General features: G+C 31.5%; 1 protein-coding gene across 3 annotated transcripts in view; it reads right to left on the reverse strand.

Annotated features, from left to right (window-relative positions):
• LOC115877652 (multiple C2 and transmembrane domain-containing protein) overlaps positions 1-21,386 on the reverse strand; it is a 153,580-nt gene that overhangs the window by 20,521 nt on the left and 111,673 nt on the right. For all 3 annotated transcript variants that reach the window (XM_030893905.1, XM_030893907.1, XM_030893906.1), the window contains 4 exons: positions 16,172-16,336; positions 15,861-16,012; positions 10,499-10,654; positions 2,262-2,448 (listed from right to left, as the gene is read on the reverse strand). In XM_030893905.1, the coding sequence (XP_030749765.1) occupies positions 2,262-2,448; positions 10,499-10,654; positions 15,861-16,012; positions 16,172-16,336 (660 nt within the window). The remainder of the gene's footprint in view (positions 1-2,261; positions 2,449-10,498; positions 10,655-15,860; positions 16,013-16,171; positions 16,337-21,386) is intronic.

Below are 21,386 nucleotides of genomic sequence, written 5' to 3' on the forward strand. Positions count from 1 at the left end.
TCCATAGAACTTTAAGTACTGACAGAGGTATTGATTGGTTCGACCGGTCAACTGCGACAAATCTGCTATATCCCCTTCCACGTCTCTTAGCGCATCTATATGTGCACAGTTTATCGGTTTATTTCGTACGTTTGGCAACGTGTTTACTGTCATCTCTTTGTTCAGTACATTATAAACGCATTGTACTCTTCTTACATACGGAAATCTCGACCCAAGACTAACCTTTGCCAGCCCTTAGTATAAGTATTTAATAAAAAATATATAAATTATTAGAATGAAAATAAAAATGTAAAAAAGGTATATTTATATGAAGCATATAGATATAAAAAACTCGAATTAACAATTTGTTTTTTTATGGAAGAAATAAAAATTACCTTTAAATGGTTATTTACATATCCATCAGTACGTGACTAAAAACAATTTAATGGAGCGCTAAAGACCATGCAGGCAACAAGTCTGGCATTTCGTGTTTCACAAAACAAATACTGGCAGACATGTTTTTATAGGTTTCCGGTTAGACTGTTTTAACATATCTGAATTAAATTATCATTTGGAGTTGACTAATCGTAACGATAAACAGATAAAACGTTTGTATTTATATATATATATATATATATATATATATATATATATATATATATATATATATATATATATATATATATATATATATATATATATATATATATATATATATATATATATATATATATATATATATATATATATATATATATATATATATATATATATATATATATATAAAGGATTCTACAGCTCTGGCTGCCTTCCTTCCATCAACCGGGTCCTCCATTCGTCTCGATCATCCCATGTTCCCTCTCGTAGTCCTCTCCGATGCATAGACTCGTCCACTTCATCTCGCCATGATCTTCTTGGCCGCCCTCGCTTTCTTCTTCCAATCGGGCTCCACTCTGTCACTCTCTTAATCCATCTATTTTCCGCCCTTCTAACATGACCGTACCATACCAATCTTTTCGTTTCTATGTACTTTAAGACGTCGGTCTTTCTCCCCATTCTTCTTCTTATTTCCTCATTCGTGACTCGGTCTCTTCTGGTTAGTCCACAGCATCTTCTCCAATACATCATTTCGGTGGCCAGAATTTTTCTTTGGTTGTTTTTGTTTATGACCCATACTTCTGCTGCATATGTCATGATACTCTGAATAATTGTTTCATATATCAATGTTTTAGTCTTTTTCCTGATATTTCTATCCCAGATAACGGAGTGCAGTTGTTGTATACAGGATCTTGTCTGTCCAAGTCTGACATTTATATCTTCTTCCGTAGTTGCGTTTTTCGATAGTGTAAATCCCAGGTATTTAAAGTTATTGGTTCCCTTTATTTCCAGGTGGTCTTCTATTTGTAAATCAGCTGTATCTTCCTCTGTTGTCATGTACATGGTTTTCTTCAGGTTTATTTCTAGTCCTACTTTTTCATACTCTTCATTTAGCTTCCTGAGCATATAACTTAGATCTTCCTCATCCTGGGCCATCACCACCTGGTCATCTGCAAAGCAGAGCGTGTAAAGATGTTCATTTCTTAGAGGGATTCCCATACCTTCACATTTGCGTTTCCAGGTTGTCAGTGCATGTTCCAGAAATATTTTAAATAATGTTGGCGATGTTGGACATCCCTGGAGCAGCCCCTTCGATGTTGTTAAGCTGTTTACTATCTTGTTCCCTACTTTTATGTGTATTTTGTTGTTCCTATATAAAGTCTTCATTGCATTTGTGAGTGTTATCGGGATGTCCAGTCTTTCCATCGCTTTCCATAGTTCTTTCCTGGGTACAGTGTCATAGGCCTTCTTTAAATCGATGAAGGCTAAGTGTACTGGTTTGTTCTTTGCTTTTTTTTTCTCCAATAATTGTTGGATCGTGTAAATATGATCTATGCATGATCTCCCTGCTGTAAAACCTGCTTGTTCTTCTCCGATTTTTCCTTGTATGTTCTGTTCTAATTTGTCTCTCAGTACTCTACCATATAGCCTCCCCATGGTTGCTATGACACTGATCCCTCGATAGTTATCGCACTGTCTTCTATCTCCTTTTTTGAAAATCGATGTTAGCTGTGCTTCCTTCCATTCGTCTGGTATGTTATGTCCATTTATTGCTTTCCCTTTGCATTTTTTTTATAATTTTATAAATACACTGAGAGCCACGAAAAACAGATATTTTAAAATTTACAATAATTTTTATTTATAATTTATTTATGAAGATACAAAATAACTCAAAGTATACTCACGTAACGATTTACTATGTTTTCCCTTTCTCTCGGATTCTCCTCGTAGCTGGTTAGATCCGAAATGGTTTCTGACGCCGTGGTACCGCTGATCGTCAATAATAAATGGAGCACTCCCGCGCCGTCTTCCAGCTCTTGCCATAAATTGTACGTTCTCTCCCGTTCCATTTCCATAAGATTTATCACGCATCTGGGGAGAGAAAAAAGTATAGGAACTTGTATTTTCTGTTCTGTTTGGGATAAGAGAGCCTCTTAAAACATTAAAACTGTGTAATTACCTTATATATTTTTTTATAACCACAAATACAATTTAGTCTACAAACAAATCTACTTTACAAAAGTATGAATGTGTGTCTTTTTTTATCACCGTTTTTCTAAAACTATAACTGAAATTTAAACAAAACAATTTTAAATTAGCATTAGCGATGGAAACTATCGAATGAATTAGTCTATCGAATGGTTACTGAATGAATGATTTCAACTATCGAATGGTTTTATTCGAATAAAATCATTCATTCATTTGTATACTAAAGCATATGTGACAACCTCGCCGTGCGACTAAATGGTTATCGTTGAACCACGACTATCGAATGCTTTTGATAAATGAAATTAAGTATTCGTTTGATTTTTGTGTGCGTCAGTGCATTATTAGTTCTTCCAAATTTTTATAACTTCGCCTTATAAATACTGTGCTATTTTTGCGTTTATTAAAATATTTAAGATATTAAATAGTAGTTTTTTTAATTGACGATTATGTGCGTGTGCAGGTGTCAAAATTTTCCCGAAAATTTGTGTGATTTTCCGTAGCCCGATCTTTAAATTATTTTATTTTATACGGTATATGATCTATTTTTTAATGGGAAATTTTGAGAAGTAGCAATTTTTAAGAGAGATGAGATAAACTTAGAATTAATTTTAAAAATACATATTTGTATTTTAGATGTTTTAATAATATGAATTAGTTGAACTTAATAATCATATTGTAATATATGTAATAATAACATATTGTATTAATAAGTAAATGTGTGTGTGGTTATCGAACTCAAACTATGGGGTGAAAAAATAAAATTAAAAGTTTTACACGTGCCAATTTTAAAAAAAAGTTAACTATGTTTGTATTTTGTTTATGCTAATTCTCTTACATGTAGTTTTTTGCGAAGAAATATTTCATTTATCTTTTAAAGTAAATGCCAGTAAAAGTAAATATTATTTTTAAATAGTAATATAAAGTACCTAATATAAATAATTTTGATTTCTAATTTTTTATTTATATTTTCCTTCCATTACACTGCATGCTTAGAAAATTAATAAATGTTTATATTTCATGATTTTAAAGTTTGTTGTTAATATAACAAATTAGTTCTGTAATTCTTATTATTTAATAAACCACCGTTGCCACACACAAAAAATTTAAAGACTATATTATTTTTAAATAGGATCTAATATAAATAATTTTGACATCTAATTTGTTGTTTATATTTTGCTAGTACGTAAAAAAAATGTTTGTATTTAATTATTTTAAATTTTGTTGTTAATAGGTATAACAAATTATTACTGTTATTATTATTTTTATTAAACCTGTCTTTGCTTAAAAACATTAAAAATCATTTTCCTACATCCAAAATATCAAGTATTATTGCAGTGTAACAACAGAATATTAATAAAAAAATGCAAAATATATAGACATACTAATCCCTAACTAACTAAAGCCAAACAATAATATTCTTTGCTAATATCAACTAATACCAATATATGGCAACAGCGCCCTTCATAATGTATTTTCTGTGTAAATACTAGCACCTCAATAAAAAAAATGTGTCCTTATCTTTATATGACTCCGCAAAAAATCAAAGATGCCGGCTTCTTTCATAGCATTGCCACCGACCGCTGTCGGGTTTCTCGGAAAGAAACCTACGTCGCCGGGCGACAACTAAAATCCAGTTAATATTTTATTATAATCGATCCTGACGAATAAATGAATTTCATAAATGAATGAATTTTATAAATGAATGGTTTTTGCTGCCGAATTATTAGAATACAATATTTCAAGGCAGATGACGTATCTTTTCAAAATAAAAGATAGAAAGAAGAGATCCAATACAAAGCTGTTATTTCTTTTTCATCCAATATCGAAATCAGAAACCTTTTATTGAATAATCAAGATATTTTACACATTATTTATAATAGGGTTATAATCATTTTTGGTCATACTTCTGTAAGTATAAATAAATAAATAAACAACGCAAACAAATGTAAAAAAAATAAATAAACAACGTAAACAAAAATGTCATACAATAGAAATCAATTCAAAAAAAATTACGTCATTAAAATTACAAATAAAACATACACGGACATTGTAGAACACAAGCGTATCAAGAAAATTTTACAAAAGGAAAATTATAAATGGATAAAATCATGTTATATATCAAAATCAAGAGTTATAAAATATTAAATATTAAATACTAGACCTTTAACCAGTGTGTAAGATGATCAAAATTTTAAAATTCAAAATTGTTCATGATTAAACAACAAAAAAGTCGTTTACCGCATATAGGACTCTCTCCAGTAAGGCGCGGTCTCTTCAGTTATAAATAAATAACTTTTATCTAACAAATAACCATCTAAAAGATAAACAATCTAGAGCCTGATATCTATAGGATATAACCATTTGGGTATTTTCATACAAAATAATCCAATAAATAACAATTTGGAGGATGGCCGCCTACGGACCGGTAGACATCCCGTAGAGAAAGTGTTGCCAATATAAGATATCTGAAATTGAGATGGTTATATTATATGAAAAGTCGATACAACAGACAGAGACAAAAACTCGGAATTTCAAATCGTTAGATTAAAAAGTGAGGTTATTGTTCAGTTGTCAAAAGATCGTCAAAATGAAAATAAAAACAATAAAATTCAACTAAAATATATTTTGTGTTCAACTCCAACTAGTCCTATTATGGTATAGGCTATTTAAATTTACCTTTGTGGAAAAAGGGAAAGATAATTCAATTTCAGCAGTGGTGGTGGTGCAATAGATATATTGATGGAATGCGATTTATAAGAAATTAAAACAAGAAAAAATAATCTGTAAGTAATTTATAGTTTAATTACATGATATTACTGTTATATTTATTATATTAACATTTTAGTACAATTGATAATGGAAGAAGCTGGTGAAGTGCAAGCAGAGATTTATAAACCAATTCTAAACCCACCATCTGGTAAGTTATTAATATTGAAAATTAAAAATAGCATAAGACTGTTAGTAATAACAAATATGTTGTTCCAGGGCTTCTCATAGTAAAGAAATAGGTAGGATAGCATAAAATAAAGGAAAAATCTTGTCTAAACAAAGTTGAACTAACTGGAATTCAAAGGACCACAATACAGGTGTTTTAGCAAGGTTTAGCTAGAGAGTTACTTAAAAAACAGCATGGAGAAGAGATGTACCGTATGATCGAAAAAAACGGCGTCAGCAATGGCTATGAAATAAAGATTGCTGTCATTTCATATGTAAATTTATATGGGAAATATCATCGATCATCATTTCCCAGCCAACTGGACGCCGTTTTTTTCTCGATCATACCGTATAAGGTACATAGTGCAAGAAATTAAACTAAAATTGTAACACAAAAGAAATAAAAGCAAATGTGAGTTGAATAACTGGTTTTATAAGGTTCCTGTTATAATATTAATGAATTAAGATATGCGAATTAAAAATGAAATAAATAGTTTGATTTAAAAAGTTTTATTTATTTTTTACCTACTTTAGAGCTTTATTAAAAACTAGTTGAAGCCTGGCGCATCCGCCACGAGATCAGGAATAAAAATACTTTTTTTTTTTAATTAAATGAAAAACAAAAAATCCGGCGACGACAGTTTTTAGAAGAGCCGTTTAGCTATCTTTTAGTAAAAAAGCAACTTTCTAGAGCAAGTCGTTACTTCAGTAGAGACGACACAGATAAACATTAGCATTTTATAAAATATATAGTAATGGTTTATAATTGAAAGGATTTAAATAAAATAATTTATAAATTACTGTTTGATCACTATTATCCTAACTTAATGCATTCTCTTCGTTCTGATGCTCTAACAGAACAGAAACTCTCTTTATTTTGTAACAGTCCTTATAAAGTCCGGCACTAGCAACAATAGTTTTTTGCACCATTTCAATGTGTTTATTGGTGTTTATACCCCATACGTTCTAAAATAATTATAGCCTACATACTTAGAATAGGTAAGTCTTTTCCAAATAATCTAAAATCGAATTTATTGGAATAAACGAAATCTTCAATAATAACAATGTCTTGGTTATGTTAAGCAATTTTGTCAAATATCTAATAAAATCAATATCTGCTCATGCCTTTGCTCATGCGTCAAATTTTTATCCGACAAATAAAGCACTATTTGGCAGTTCGGGCGCCAGATAGGATATCTGGGAGATAAGATTAATTTATCTAGTAGATACTGTTATCTATAGGTGAGAATACGCGTTTTTCTGCTATCCGTCAAATAAAATATATCTGGCAGATTATAACACGCTATCCGTACCTGAAAACACCTGGGGTAAGTATGATTTTAGAGCTTTGCGAAATGCGGGAAAGAATGAAAGTGACTTGATATTCAAAGGCAAATGATTGTACATTTTCTTGGCATTGTACAGAATTAAGCCCTTAACCAGTTCTGAGCTCGGGGTTGGCAGATAAATATCGAGCTCCGCATTCCTAAGTGGATAGTTGTGAGGAGGCTTTTCCGCGCCTCATATGCGCTTGCGGATTAAGCAAACAGATTCAAAAATGAATAAGGAAGGAAGACTCAGTATTTTGAAATTTTTAAAGAAATTCTGGCAAGGAGTTCTACTGTTCAGTCCCAATAAGTATCGAACTGCTCTCTTTTGAAGTTTCAAAATAGGATCAAATTTTGTCGCGCAGCAAGTTTTGTTCTATTGGAGAATAACTTTAAGATCTCATTATATTTTTTCTTTCAATTTGGAATAAAAATATAATAACTAGTAGCAGTAATTCTTTTTTTATTTAAAAATAATACATCTAATTAAAAATAGTTCATAACTTATCATATTACGATAGTTATTTTGTAAAATAAAATCTCTCTAAATACCCAAGTAGCATCTATCTGACTTCGAACTAAATCTGACCTGAAGCGACGTCAGACTTTGTGCAAATTTAGGTCGGGTGCTGGTGATACGACCTGTGACGTCGCTTTCCTATTAAAAGCGACGTCGTTGGATCTGAGTCGGTAAATCCAACGATCTGTCGACGTACAAAATAACAACGTACCATTTTTATTAATTTCCCAACGTCGTACCCACGTTGGATTGCACGACGTACATATACTTGAACTAGCCCGACGTCTACCCGTTGTCCGAATAGGATACGTCTCACTGATAATCCCTAAAGTAACGTCCAATTATATTTTGTTGTATTTTATGTTCATATTTATAACCTAATTTACGTATCTCTATTTACGTCCGTAAATACAACCCATTAAGTAGCATTTGCGACCTAATGAACATCATAAACATAACCTAATAAAAAGTTTTTATAAACAAACTTATGCCTAAAAAAACACTAAAAAGGCATTTAGACATTCATCTACATTTTACAGAAAGAGGTCGAGGCTTTTGCAAAATAATAATAGTAGTAGTGATGTCTTGCCTCCACCCATAAAAGATTTTTATCCGGAAGAGATGCTGCATTACACTGGTGCATCTTAATTTCATTTTTTAGCTTAGGAAACCAGCAGACCCCATCCTCCTCCGACATGTGAGGTTAGGCTTAAAAAAGTGGCTGCCCAAAGTGTGATAGTTGCACAAATCCACAAATCACTGATACGCAAAGTGAGGTTACGTGGCGTGCGTTGGAATTATATACGTCATAATACGATTGCCGGTCGTCCGGTTTGATGACTTTGGTCGTGTGAGACGACTAATGTTGGAGACCCGGTCGGAATTGGTATATTGGTAGTTCATATTGAGTCGGACACAGAAATCCGCCATTCTTAACACGTATCCGACGACACAGATAAACATTAGCATTTTATAAAATATATAGTAATGGTTTATAATTGAAAGGATTTAAATAAAATAATTTATAAATTACTCTTTGATCACTATTATCCTAACTTAATGCATTCTCTTCGTTCTGATGCTCTAACAGAACAGAAACTCTCTTTATTTTGTAACAGTCCTTATAAAGTCCGGCACTAGCAACAATAGTTTTTGCACCATTTCAATGTGTTTATTGGTGTTTATACCCCATACGTTCTAAAATAATTATAGCCTACATACTTAGAATAGGTAAGTCTTTTCCAAATAATCTAAAATCGAATTTATTGGAATAAACAAAATCTTCAATAATAACAATGTCTTGGTTATGTTAAGCAATTTTGTCAAATATCTAATAAAATCAATATCTGCTCATGCCTTTGCTCATGCGTCAAATTTTTATCCGACAAATAAAGCACTATTTGGCAGTTCGGGCGCCAGATAGGATATCTGGGAGATAAGATTAATTTATCTAGTAGATACTGTTATCTATAGGCTAAAAAAACACTAAAAAGGCATTTAGACATTCATCTACATTTTACAGAAAGAGGTCGAGGCTTTTGCAAAATAATAATAGTAGTAGTGATGTCTTGCCTCCACCCACGAATGCTTTTTTATCCGGAAGAGATGCTGCATTACACTGGTGCATCTTAATTTCATTTTTTAGCTTAGGAAACCAGCAGACCCCATCCTCCTCCGACATGTGAGGTTAGGCTTAAAAAAGTGGCTGCCCATTTTTTAAGGAGAAAACAAGAACTAAAATATAGTTGCACATATCCACAAATTACTGATACGCAAAGTGAGGTAACGTGGCGTACGTTGGAGTTATATACGTCATAATACGATTGCCGGTCGTCCGGTTTGATGACTTCGGTCGTGTGAGACGACTAATGTTGGAGACCCGGTCGGAATTGGTATTTGGTAGTTCATATTAAGTCGGACACAGAAATCCGCCATTCTTAACACATATCCGATTGTCATCCATTTTAAAATCGTTTTTTGTTTTTAAAATTTATATTCACATTTCGATTTCTAGTAGAATAATATTGATAAGGTTGAGTTTGGGGGGAACCACAGTACAGTTTTATGATTAAACCAGCTAGAAAATTAAAAAAATATTTTGCGAGTAACTTTTTTATAGATATTTTTATTTCATAAATCTACCTAATTTTGAAGGCGCTCGTTGTTTTCCGGAGTATTTTAATCAGATATATCAAAAAAGTGACTTCCGTTGACAAAACTGATGTCTGGATTAATGATTCAGAATTATCATAATATGAAATTAGATAGGCACTTATAGTTATATTCGAGAAGTGATTATGAATCCATTTGTAATTAGGTAGTTTGGTTAGATTTTTATGTATTCTTGGTAGCGAATATGAAACCAAACGTAACGTAAGTGCTTAGCGACAAATTAAAAGTGACTAAAATCCAACGTAATATGACGTTGGTAATTGGTAGAATTACATTCCCTATTAGGTCAGATACCGACGTCGAGGCGACCCGAATCTGTATTCCCCATTTAGGTGCAAATAAGGGTCGTCAGGCGGTCGAACCGACGTTGGTACCCGACGTCGGGTTTATTGAACGCGACGTATACCCGACGTTAGATAACGTCCAAATGCTACTTGGGTACCCTTAAGTATGTATGGTATAAATAAATAATTTTATATCATATATATAATCATAAAAAATAATAAAAACTTCATAAATAATTAACTAATATAAACAAATTTGTTTATATAAGTATATTTGTTTTTAAATGCTATGCATAAATATCAGTAAATCGTTACTGCAAATACTGTTTCCCATAAGAATTGATTTCTTTGTAAAATGTATTTCTGATTTGAAAGAAAAATTGTATAGGTGTAAGCAAAAAACTAAAAATGCTAATGACGAAAAATATCTGAAAAAAATATAAAAAAATGAAATGTATAATTGAATCCAGAAATGAAAATATAATAGCATAGAGAGTGGATCTTGATATATATTTTAAACTATTGAAAAAATGAAAATAGCGGTTAAATTATCTCGAACGCTTATGAAAAAATGAAGAACTATAAAAGATTTATTTAGTTTGAAATAAATATAAAATCTGCATCAGAAAAATAAATATTTTTATATACTAATAATACTAAATGTAATATCTTAAATGAAATAACCGTTTACTCACCTTCCTATATAGTCGTCTCTCGTTCTATCTTTGTCCCACACAGTCATTTCTAATTGTTGGTCTCCGTCATCGTATAAATGTAAATCGAACTGCTCCAACCATCTGGGATTTAACGATCTCCATATCGTTCGACTTTTATATTTTTCATGTCCTAATCTGCAAACGTATAAACCAACAATATATCTAGAGAATTAAATAAACAAACTAGTAGACAGAAAAGACATTGTAATAAATAATTCATTAATACCGGAAATAGTAGAAGAATAGATATGTATTTCGGACAACTAATACACAGCTCAGAGAAGAATTAAGATAGCATGGAGCACATATGAAAAAAACTCAATCACATTAAAATTTAGAATGTCATTTTACCTAAAATATAAAATATTCGACCAATATGTGCTACCACCAGTCATGACCTATACATGCGAAACCTGGACATTTAAAACGGAAATTATAAGCAAACTGCAGGTCGCACAACGCTCAATGGAACGAAATATGCTGGGAATAACCAAAAAAGACCGTAAAAGAACGGAGTGGATACGACAAAAGACCCAGGTAATAGATGCCATCTACACTTTGAATAAGAAGACTAAGGAAGGAGCATAATGCTATCCATGTATTCATGCATGGTGGGCGGAAAAGCCACCATAAAAGCTCTCTGGGGTGGGGATCCTTGACAGTTCTGTTTGACGATTCATTTGACACATTTGAATTTGATTTGAAATTTTGAGGATTTGTCAGTCTTTACGGAGCTTATTTTATGTTATTTATTATTTATTCTACTACTGATAGTTGTATAAAGGTAGTAAATCTAGATGGAAATTGTGGAAGAACTTAAATTAACAGTGACACTATCGCGATTTATCGAAAAAGACTCTAAAATAGTTGGTTGTGTAGCGTGCGGTAGATCTCGGCAAAAATTGAGTGAAATAATGGAACAAATTTTCGCTAGTAAGTGACTATATAATATACATACGTGTAAATAAAACCAATCATTTATGAAATTCACTTAAATTAACTAAATTATATATTTTTCTTGCATTTTAGCTTTTATTTATTACTTGTCAAAGATTAGATGTCAAATAATTTAAATACGTTAATTTGACTTACCTGCTTCAGTAGCGTATCGGATGTTTGTGATAATAAATACTTATTATAACTTATCTATTTTTATTAGAATTATATATTTTTATAACAATTTTAATAACTACCAACATTTATTCACAACGTAAAATAAAACAACAAATTATTGAGTCTACCCCACGTCTACCCTACATCATAGTTTTACATTTTTTAAATAAAATTAGAACGACACTGATAAACCGGAATTTAAGTCGGCCATATTTGAGGCCCATCGCGGTGTACCTAAGATTTTTGATATGCTCCTTCCTTAGTCTTCTTATTCAAAGCATCTACATAATCAAATCCCTCAAGTGGCAATGGGCCAATATGTCACCAGTTAGTTCTCCGACTAACAATTGGCCCAATTACAATGAGAATATCTAAATATATACCATAATTAGATATGGTTGAATAAGCTGAAAATGATGACAATGATGAAATAATAACAAATTCAGTTAGTCAGCTTCTGTTAAAAAGTCAACTAGAAGTTAAAATTACTAAAATACAGATAGAGTGAATTTACTAAGAGAAGAAAAGTAGTAAATATAACGGTCTTTTTGCGTCCAATAAGAATTTTATTTTTGTATGAAGATGAACTAAAAGTAAAAATAGTTAAGTGTCGATAAAGAAGCACTATATTTTCTATTAGATACTCAAAGTTCAATTTAGAAATGGATTATGTTTCATACGAGTTGCTTTTAAAGCTTCTAGTGCATTTCTTGAACAATAGGTAATATAAAGAGTATTTTCTATAGTTAGTTATAGTTTCTCTAGTCTACAAAAATATATACAAGGTGTTTCAGAAAACATGTGCATCTCTCGTGGGGGGATTCCTCACGTAAAAATAAGATTTATTTTTCATGTCAACATAGGTCCGATTCTGCTTTGTTTCATAGTTACAGGGTGGTAAAATCTTAATATGTTTTCGATTTATTATAATTTTCTTCTAAGTACTGTTAGAGTTTCGGTTCAAATTTTGAGGGTAAAAGTTACTACAAATGCGCCATATTTTAAAGCTAAAAAAGCAGACTTTAACACCCTGTAGCTACGAAACAAAGCAGAATCGGACCCATGTTGATATGAAAAATAAATCTTATTTTTACGTGAGAAATCACCCCACGAGAGATGGCACATGTTTTTGAAACACCCTGTATATTACATACTCTACTACATGTAAAAGTTGTATTAGACTATTTTGAAGGGGAGTTAATGTTGTACTTTTTCATAGAATTTCGTTTCAGTTGGAATAGGCGTTTAAAAGTTATCTGCAAAAATATATCTTCAAATTAGTAAAATTTATAATACGGCCCAGAGAAAGCAAATACCAGCAAAAATATGACTTTGTCATTGTCAAATTCGATTGTCACATTTTATTTACAGGAATTTGTATGGTTCATAGATAAAGGAAATAAATTTAAATTGGAAAATCCGTCAAAATAAATAATTGTTTTGGGTCGCGACCGTTGTACGCGATCTGGCGCTGACCAGGCTACTAGTAACATAGCAAGTTGCCGGACGAATTTACGTTTACCCGTTTTGCGTTCGTACTCGAGAGTCACTGTCGGCTAGTCGGCTGGTCAGGCAGTACGCAGTTGCAGTTGTGCTTGGACCGGTCGGTCGTGACAGACTAGGAATATGACGCGAGGAGTGCCGTGTATTTATTATTTTCATTTTAAGTGTTTACCTTCACTTAAGGTAACATTTAAAATAAAAATACTTAAATATTTATTATTTGAGTGTGTTTACAAGCCAAAACTAAAAATAAATAAATTCTCGAAACCCAAAAAAAAACTATAATATTACTCTAAATAAAAACAAGTTATAACAAGTGTTCAAAAAGACCACCTTCTTGTGTTTGACAGAAGCCTAGGCGGTCGTCTAAAGTTCTAAAATTCCCGTCTAACATATTAGAGCTAATAGTTTGGAAAGCCTCTCGTATTTTTACTTGAAGCTCATCCAGATTATTAGCCCTATTATGACCATACATTTTGGATTTTACATAACCCCACAAAAAAAATCATTTGGAGAAAGATCTGGTGATCTAGCGGGCCACAAAATAGTTCAATGTCCACTAATTAAACGGTTGGGAGAAGTATTGTTCAAATATTCTTGAACAATACGGGCATTGTGCAGGGCAACCACCTGAGCAATTTGATTACATGTACTTGAAAACGTGGGATTTTGATCCGCGGTAGCACAAACGAACACTTGCTTTAACTCCTGTTCTTCATTAATCAACACATCAGGCTTTTTGTGTTTTTGTGGGGACACGCACCCATGTGTTTCAAAATTATTAATAACTCTTGATATAGTAGATAAAGATGGAATTGGCCGGTTTACAAAAGTTTGTGGAAAAATTGTTTGTATATCCCGATAAGACCTATTTTGGGGTCTGGTACCTTTTAGGTACATCAAAACTTTAAAATTTTCTATACAGAATTGAGAAGAGGAACACTTATAATGACATTTTCTAACAAAAAAAGTGCGGATCGTCCATAAATAACACCAATAACACCAAAAACAAACCCCCCAAAAAGAATGTTGTAACCAATGCAATCAAAACTCAGTTACGGCCGACGTTTTTACCATTGTGATCCTTTTCTCAACTTTTAACACAGATCAAAATATAATATCTATTCTTATCAACCTAATATCGCTACCCCTATTTTTCAAAATTAATAAGAAAGTATAAATAAAACAAAATCCGGATTTTCAACATTTCGTTACCGCCAGCGATACAAGGCGATATGCGCAGACGCGAGCAAAAGATAAACTAATTCTATGTCTCTTTTGCCACTCTTATTAAACTTAATAGAGAAAACTTATATATAATAGAGAAAATAATACAACCAGTAAAACATAAGTAAAACACATTCTCTCTCATCTGTCATAATTATCGCATACATTGACAACTTATCGTAAATTTAACCTAAAAATAATAATTTTAAGTATCAATAGTGAAGTGATCTCAAACATTTAGCCGACGATCCGTACTTAAAACGTTAAAATATTAATTGTAGAACATATTAATATCAAATTTACATCAATAACTTCAAGATTGACGATATACCTAAAAGGTACCAGAGCCCTATTTTGGAAATAACATTTTACAATTTGAATTTTCTCACGAACTTCATAAACATCCATTATTTTACTTAAAAAATAAATTTTACACGAGAACTGTCGCGAGAATCTACGTATTCGTTTTGGCTATTAAAACACAAATAAATACAAATTCTTAAACATTCTTATCACATATCGACCAATTTTCTCTTGTCAAAGTCAGAATCTTCAAAAATTATAAAATCTTTTAAAATTTAAACCGCCTAAAAAATACCGAAAAGTGTTTAAAACGTCCATTTTCAAAGTAATTATTGCTATATTGTGAGTTTAATTTAAATTTTACTTACTCAAACCCGTGATAATTGTGAAAAAGTGGAATTAAAAACTAAAAAACTGTGTTGTGAACTGTGAACTGCAAAAACCATCGTGGATCGTGGCATAACGTTGGTTTCCAATGTTTCATAGGTATTTCACATACGTGTCCTTATATAAAATAAAGTTTTTTGTATGCAACACACTGTATTTTATTTGTAAAATTAAAAGAAAATAATAATAAATATCAATAAATAATATTTAGCGACATAATTCCGGAAAAAGCCGAACCGATCCAAAATTTCCAAAAGCTTTGAGTCGCGACCGTTAATTACCCAAGAATAACGCCAAATAGTGTTTACATTGTCCTTATGGGCACTTTCCAATCTAAACTTGTTTCGTTTATCTATGGTAGACTATTCGCCAAAAATTACAGAAAACTTGATAATCAAAAACAGAATGACTGTCAAAGTTGTTATTAAGTTGATAGAATTGATCAGGAATTGACGGACAAAGTCATGTCAATTTTGTCGATATGAAGAGGAAACGACAGAATACATTTTATGTCATTGATAGGTCATTATACATACAGCTTGGCAAATGTGAGCTTGTTTGTATTAGGCAATGAAAAGTCATTGACATGAAGTTATATGGAGGGTTCGATCTATAAGTTGTTAGACATTTTGAAAGTGATAGGAGTGGGGAATATAACCTAGAAATCAGAAGGGGACAACAGTAGATTTGAAAAGGTCGCAGTGGAACAGGCCAATAGCCACATGAAAAAATTTAATCTAAACCTAGGTAATCTAATACACTGATAAGGAATTCAGTTATGATTGTAATTAGCACATTGTATAATTACCTAAACTTAACGTATGGGTCGGAAGTACCCGTTTCGGGATCACAGGCAAGAAGGTTTCTTCCTTCGATTAAAACTATGGTAACTACGGAACTCCAAATTTGCGACTTAAGTCTTTTGTTTACGTCTTGACTTTTGGTATTTTTTTGGAAGTACTGAAATAAAAAAAAACTACCTTAAATAATATGCAGCATTAAAAAAATGTAAATAACTTTTTCACTAACCAAAATAAATTGTAAAACTAAATGACTTGTAATTAAAATACTATATAAGAATTAAGATAATTAAAGGGAATTACAGTAAAAAATACTTACAATTTCTTTATCCTCTTGTGTCTTAGGTAATAGTGTAACTGTAATATAAATATTTCCTAAACAAGTCTCTGGTCTAGAGGGATCTTGTAAGGGCAAGACTAGTTCGTTGCTTCGTCCTAAATCTAAACTAACTAAATCTAATACGGCTGAACCCATAAAGTCATCCTAGAAAACAAACAAAAATTAAGAACAAATACTAAAAACAGAATTAAATAAATGTTTATAAATAAAAAAGTACTTTCACTAAACATTATCTTTTAAGTAAGAATTTTACATAGAATCTTTCAAGTCCTCAGTGGCCGCGTGGTTAAAGAGTTAGGACTTTACGCTGCTATGACGTTGGAACCGTAGGTTCGAATCCTAGTCAAGGCGACTTTTTTTAATCGTTTTTTTTTAAATTTTTACACATTTTTATATATTTATTTTTACTTTTTACATATTTATTATTGATTAATTTATTATTGATTAATATTGCTAAATGAGCTAAATGAGCTAAATGAGCAATCCCAGAAAATTGGCCTTAAAATGAACTTGAAGAAGACCAAGATAATGAGCAACAATATCCATAACATTACCGTGGACAACGTTATTATTGAAAAAGTAGACCATTATATATATTTAGGTCATAAAATCAAGCTGGGCAAGAAAAACCAAAATACGGAGATCAAACGCAGGATCCATTTGGCATGGGTAGCATTTGGAAATATGAGCGATATTTTCAAGGATAAAAAGTGCCCATGAACCTAAAGAAAAAGGCTTACGACAGCTGCATTCTACCTGTGCTTACGTATGGCTTTGAGACTATGGCAATTACTCGAAAAACAGCAGAACAACTACGAGTAGCACAAAGAGCCATGGAAAGAATCATGTTGGGAGTCACCATTAGGGAAAAAATACGGAATACCCACATACGTCAAAAAACAAAATTAATAGATGTCGTTAAAAGAGTGGCAAGTCTGAAGTGGCAATGGATAGCGTGCAAGACAGGATCCAGACCGATGGCCCCAAAAAGTAATCCTATGGAGACCTAGGGGAACAACAAGAAGTGTGGGCTGACCAAAAAAGAGATGGGTCGATGACGTCAGGGCAGTGGCGGGAAGACAATGGATAAGATTGGCTAGAGATCGCGAAGCATAGAAAAACCTAGAAGAGGCCTATATCCAACACTGGATGGAACCAGGCTGAGAAAGAAGAAGAAGATTATTATTGATTAATACAATTTTTAATAATGTGTTTCTTCATTTTTTTTTAAATTACTTATACGCGCATTCAAAATTTCAGCTAAATCGGAAAAAAAGTTAAGACATATAGTCTAATATTGTATGGATAATAAATGGTAGGGAACACTTCGTGCGCGAGTCCGACTCACACTTGACCAATTTTTTCTTTGTTTGGTTTGGTGGCTTTTTTCTATTTTACCCCTTTTTATTTAAAAATCATTCATTTCGTTTTCTTCACTTTTTTTTATTTTAAAAAAAGTTAAAAATTTCTTTGAGGAAAATGGACGCCTTCTTTAAATTTGATTCTTTTTAGCTCAAACCACTTATAACTGCATATATCCTTTCCAAACACAAAAATTTCTCTCTCCTAAAAATGAATTATTTTCTTATTTCTGACTTTAGAAAAACTGAAATCAATTACATAAAAACACGTCCCTGCTTTACAATTCAAACATTTTTTTAAACATAAACACACAAAAGTCTTCTTGCGGAGATACATTATGTAATTTTTATCCTGTATTTTTTTTACAAAATAATACACGTTTCTGTTTGACATGCTGAAAGTTCTTCTAAACATAAACACGCTAGAAAATCTTTGAAGAAATGCATCGTTTTCATTTTTGAAGAGATTAACGTAAAATAAAGTTTAGGAAAATATTAATAAAAATGTAGGGAATCACAACAAAAAAGGTTACAAAAAGTTTTTTAAAGTATTTAGATTCCGTGGTTTTAATAATGATGAAAATTTAAAGAAATAAATTATTTTATTTTACAAAACAAATTAATATTTTTATCAACTGTGTAGCGTTTTTTAAACAACCACCACTGCGAACGGCAGCTTTTCATCGGAGAGCAGTCGTGGATAAGGTATTTCACTGGAAAGAAAACTAATTAATAACAATAAACAAAAAAATAGATATTGGGCGCCAGGCATGTACAGAGAAAGAAAAACACAGTTGTATATTACTTAAAACTAATGACTATATTCATTCATGATGTTCGTTGCTGATACATGACATTGTAGAGTTCTAGTGAATATGTAGTGGTTATATGTCAAAGAAAGTGGTGGTAAGAGTTGTACTAAATATCTATGAAAACAACTATGATAAAATACAAGACATGTAAAGTTTAAGAGAATATATGAAATGTAGCATTACTTTAATTAATTTGATATATTTTATATGATGTTAGTGCAATAATAATATCTATAAAAAAGTAATACTATTACAAGACATAATGCAATGAAACCTAAGATCTAAATTATATTTTAACTACTAAATCGACATGAATGTTCTTAACAATCTAACCACTCAACATAGTCTATACGATATTATTTAAGATGTACGTTATTGTTTAAGACTGTAAATGTTTTGAATGTTAAATGCAAAACTATAACTTAAATCTACACTTAGCTGTTCTTTATGCAATCCTGCTTTAAACAGTAACAGCGTGAGGTGGTCTCGCATCTCTGTATCAGCCATCCAACACAACCAAAGGGGCCAGAATGAGGACACCATGACTTGATACACCCGTAACTAACTAGCTTATAGCTGGGAACGAAGCAGCATGGGACTCAAGCTACCTCCACGCTGTGGCACTTATATGTAGGAAAAAAATCATTCTTACTGGGGACACTCGTCCACAGGACATCTGTACATAAGATAATGTCTGTACATAAGACACTATCCGTACCTTGGACACAGTCCGTACCTTGGACACAGTCCGTACCTTGGACACAGTCCGTACCTTGGACACAGTCCGTACCTTGGAAATAGTCCGTACCTTGGACACAGTCCGTACCTTGGACACAGTCCGTACCTTGGAAATAGTCCGTACCTTGGACACAGTCCGTACCTTGGACACAGTCCGTACCTTGGAAATAGTCCGTACCTTGGACACAGTCCGTATCTTGGACCCTAAAAATATGAAACTCTTGTTTAAAACCAAACAAGGTCTAATAAACAAAATAAACCTACCTCGAAATACTTCCGAGGGCTCAATAAATAATAAACATGTCCTTTCTTCCATGTGACATTCTGGAGGACAAAAGAAAAGGGACGCCAACGTGTCAGCAAAACACAAATACAAGTTGGGACATCCGTAACTCTACCCTAAAAATATTCAATAATAATATCGAATCTAAAAGGATAATATCTCATCTTTACCTGTTGCTTTGAAATAGCAGCTGATTCAGATTATACAGCAAGATTTAATAATCACCATTTCTAAAAGCTGCCAGGATAAAACAGAGCGTCAAAACAAATTGAGGCTAAGCACGGAGGATTGACAGAAGCGATGTTGACAGCGCGCGCCTTCACAGAATAGTAACAGGGTTGTGTCGAACGATCACAGGGTTGGCGACCAGGGAACGTAAAAATTACGCGTCAAATAATCTATCCGGCCTGAACGAGAGGGAATCCGGTGATGATAGGCCAGACATCATATATCATATATAAAAAAGACATGTAACGCACTAAAAACGTTACAACTGACTAAATAAATTTTGATATTTTCTCATTGACAGTATGAGCGGATGACAAGAAGCAAGACGTCAATTTTATGAAAGGCAAAGTTCGTATAGTTCGACATACAGAAAATAAAATATTTTGATGCTAGTGTTATTCTTATTAGTAAGCGCCGTTTTATTCAAACATTTCATTTTATATTCATAGTCTTATATTTCTTCTATATTGAAATGCTCAATGTCAGTTTCCTGCCTTTCAGCATCAATATTAAGATTAAACCAAGAAAGAAAAACTATAAGCTAGTATACTACTATTCAATAAAAATAAAGCTAAGTGACTGTAATATAATTGTTAATTTTTATTATGTTATGTTTGTTTGCTATACTACTTTTTATTCATACCGCCAGTCATTTTTATGTAGTTTTAATATGCACTATTAAAATAAATTTATATAATGATTGCTAATTAATTTTAATACTAATAACAGCATCAAAACTAGAAATTGAAGCTAATTTGTAACAATAATTTCATAATAAACATTACTCCCCTTGGAAAATTTCTTAACATTGATCATTTTCTTGTTAAAATGATTTATTTTATAATTATTACAGAATTTTTATTTAAACTTTTAGAGCATTTAATTTTAATAATCAAAATATTAAATGTTTTATACATCTTAAAAATACTAGAAAATTCTGGGCGTTTAAGTAATTATTTTATTAAAAAATATGTTTTCAATAAGAAATATTAAACTTTATTTCTATTTCATTAAACTTAATTTCTATATCAAAAACGTAAAAAATAGTTCCTGTTTATATTTTTTGAAATGATCTTAGGTGTAATTGATAATGAATTTTTATGTATTTTTACAGCATTTACTTTTCATAATTAAAATATTAAACAGCTTATACATCTTAATAATATTGGAAAACACTGCGGCGATATAAGTCAATTAAGTTAATGATTATTTTATTAAAAAATACGTTTTTATATTAAATTATTATTAAAATGTCACTTAGTTAATAGTAATTACATATAAATTATTTTTAGTAATATTAATATCTTTTTTCATTTGTGTTATATAATAAAACAATTATATTAAATTATCTGCGGTTCGTACATTTTAGTTATTTTAATTAATTATAATTAATTAAGGACATTGTTTTATTCTATAACACAAATGAAAAATGAAATTAATAATTATTTAGCGACCGGTAATTACTGAAGTAAACCTAAATTATACTTCAAAGGAAATAGAGAGTATAGATTAAGTTTTTTTAATTTAAATAATTTTAATGATTTAAGTCATTTTTCGACAGCTGACTTAAGACTTAAAATTTAAGTAAAACTTATATTAGTGTTTCCATAAAACTGTGAACACTATTCCAATTTTCTGGAGATCGAATCATCTCTGGAATTAGATCGGAAATCTTAATTTTTAAGGCTCTTAGTTTTTTGTATAGAACCCTACGTTCAGCTGTCCATCGGGGTATGCTCCACCGTATCAGCATCGGAGTAGCCATAGAGACA

This window comes from Sitophilus oryzae, unplaced genomic scaffold (assembly GCF_002938485.1).
Source record: "Sitophilus oryzae breed Bouriz unplaced genomic scaffold, Soryzae_2.0 scaffold_1496_pilon_pilon, whole genome shotgun sequence".
Lineage (NCBI taxonomy): Eukaryota > Metazoa > Arthropoda > Insecta > Coleoptera > Curculionidae > Sitophilus > Sitophilus oryzae.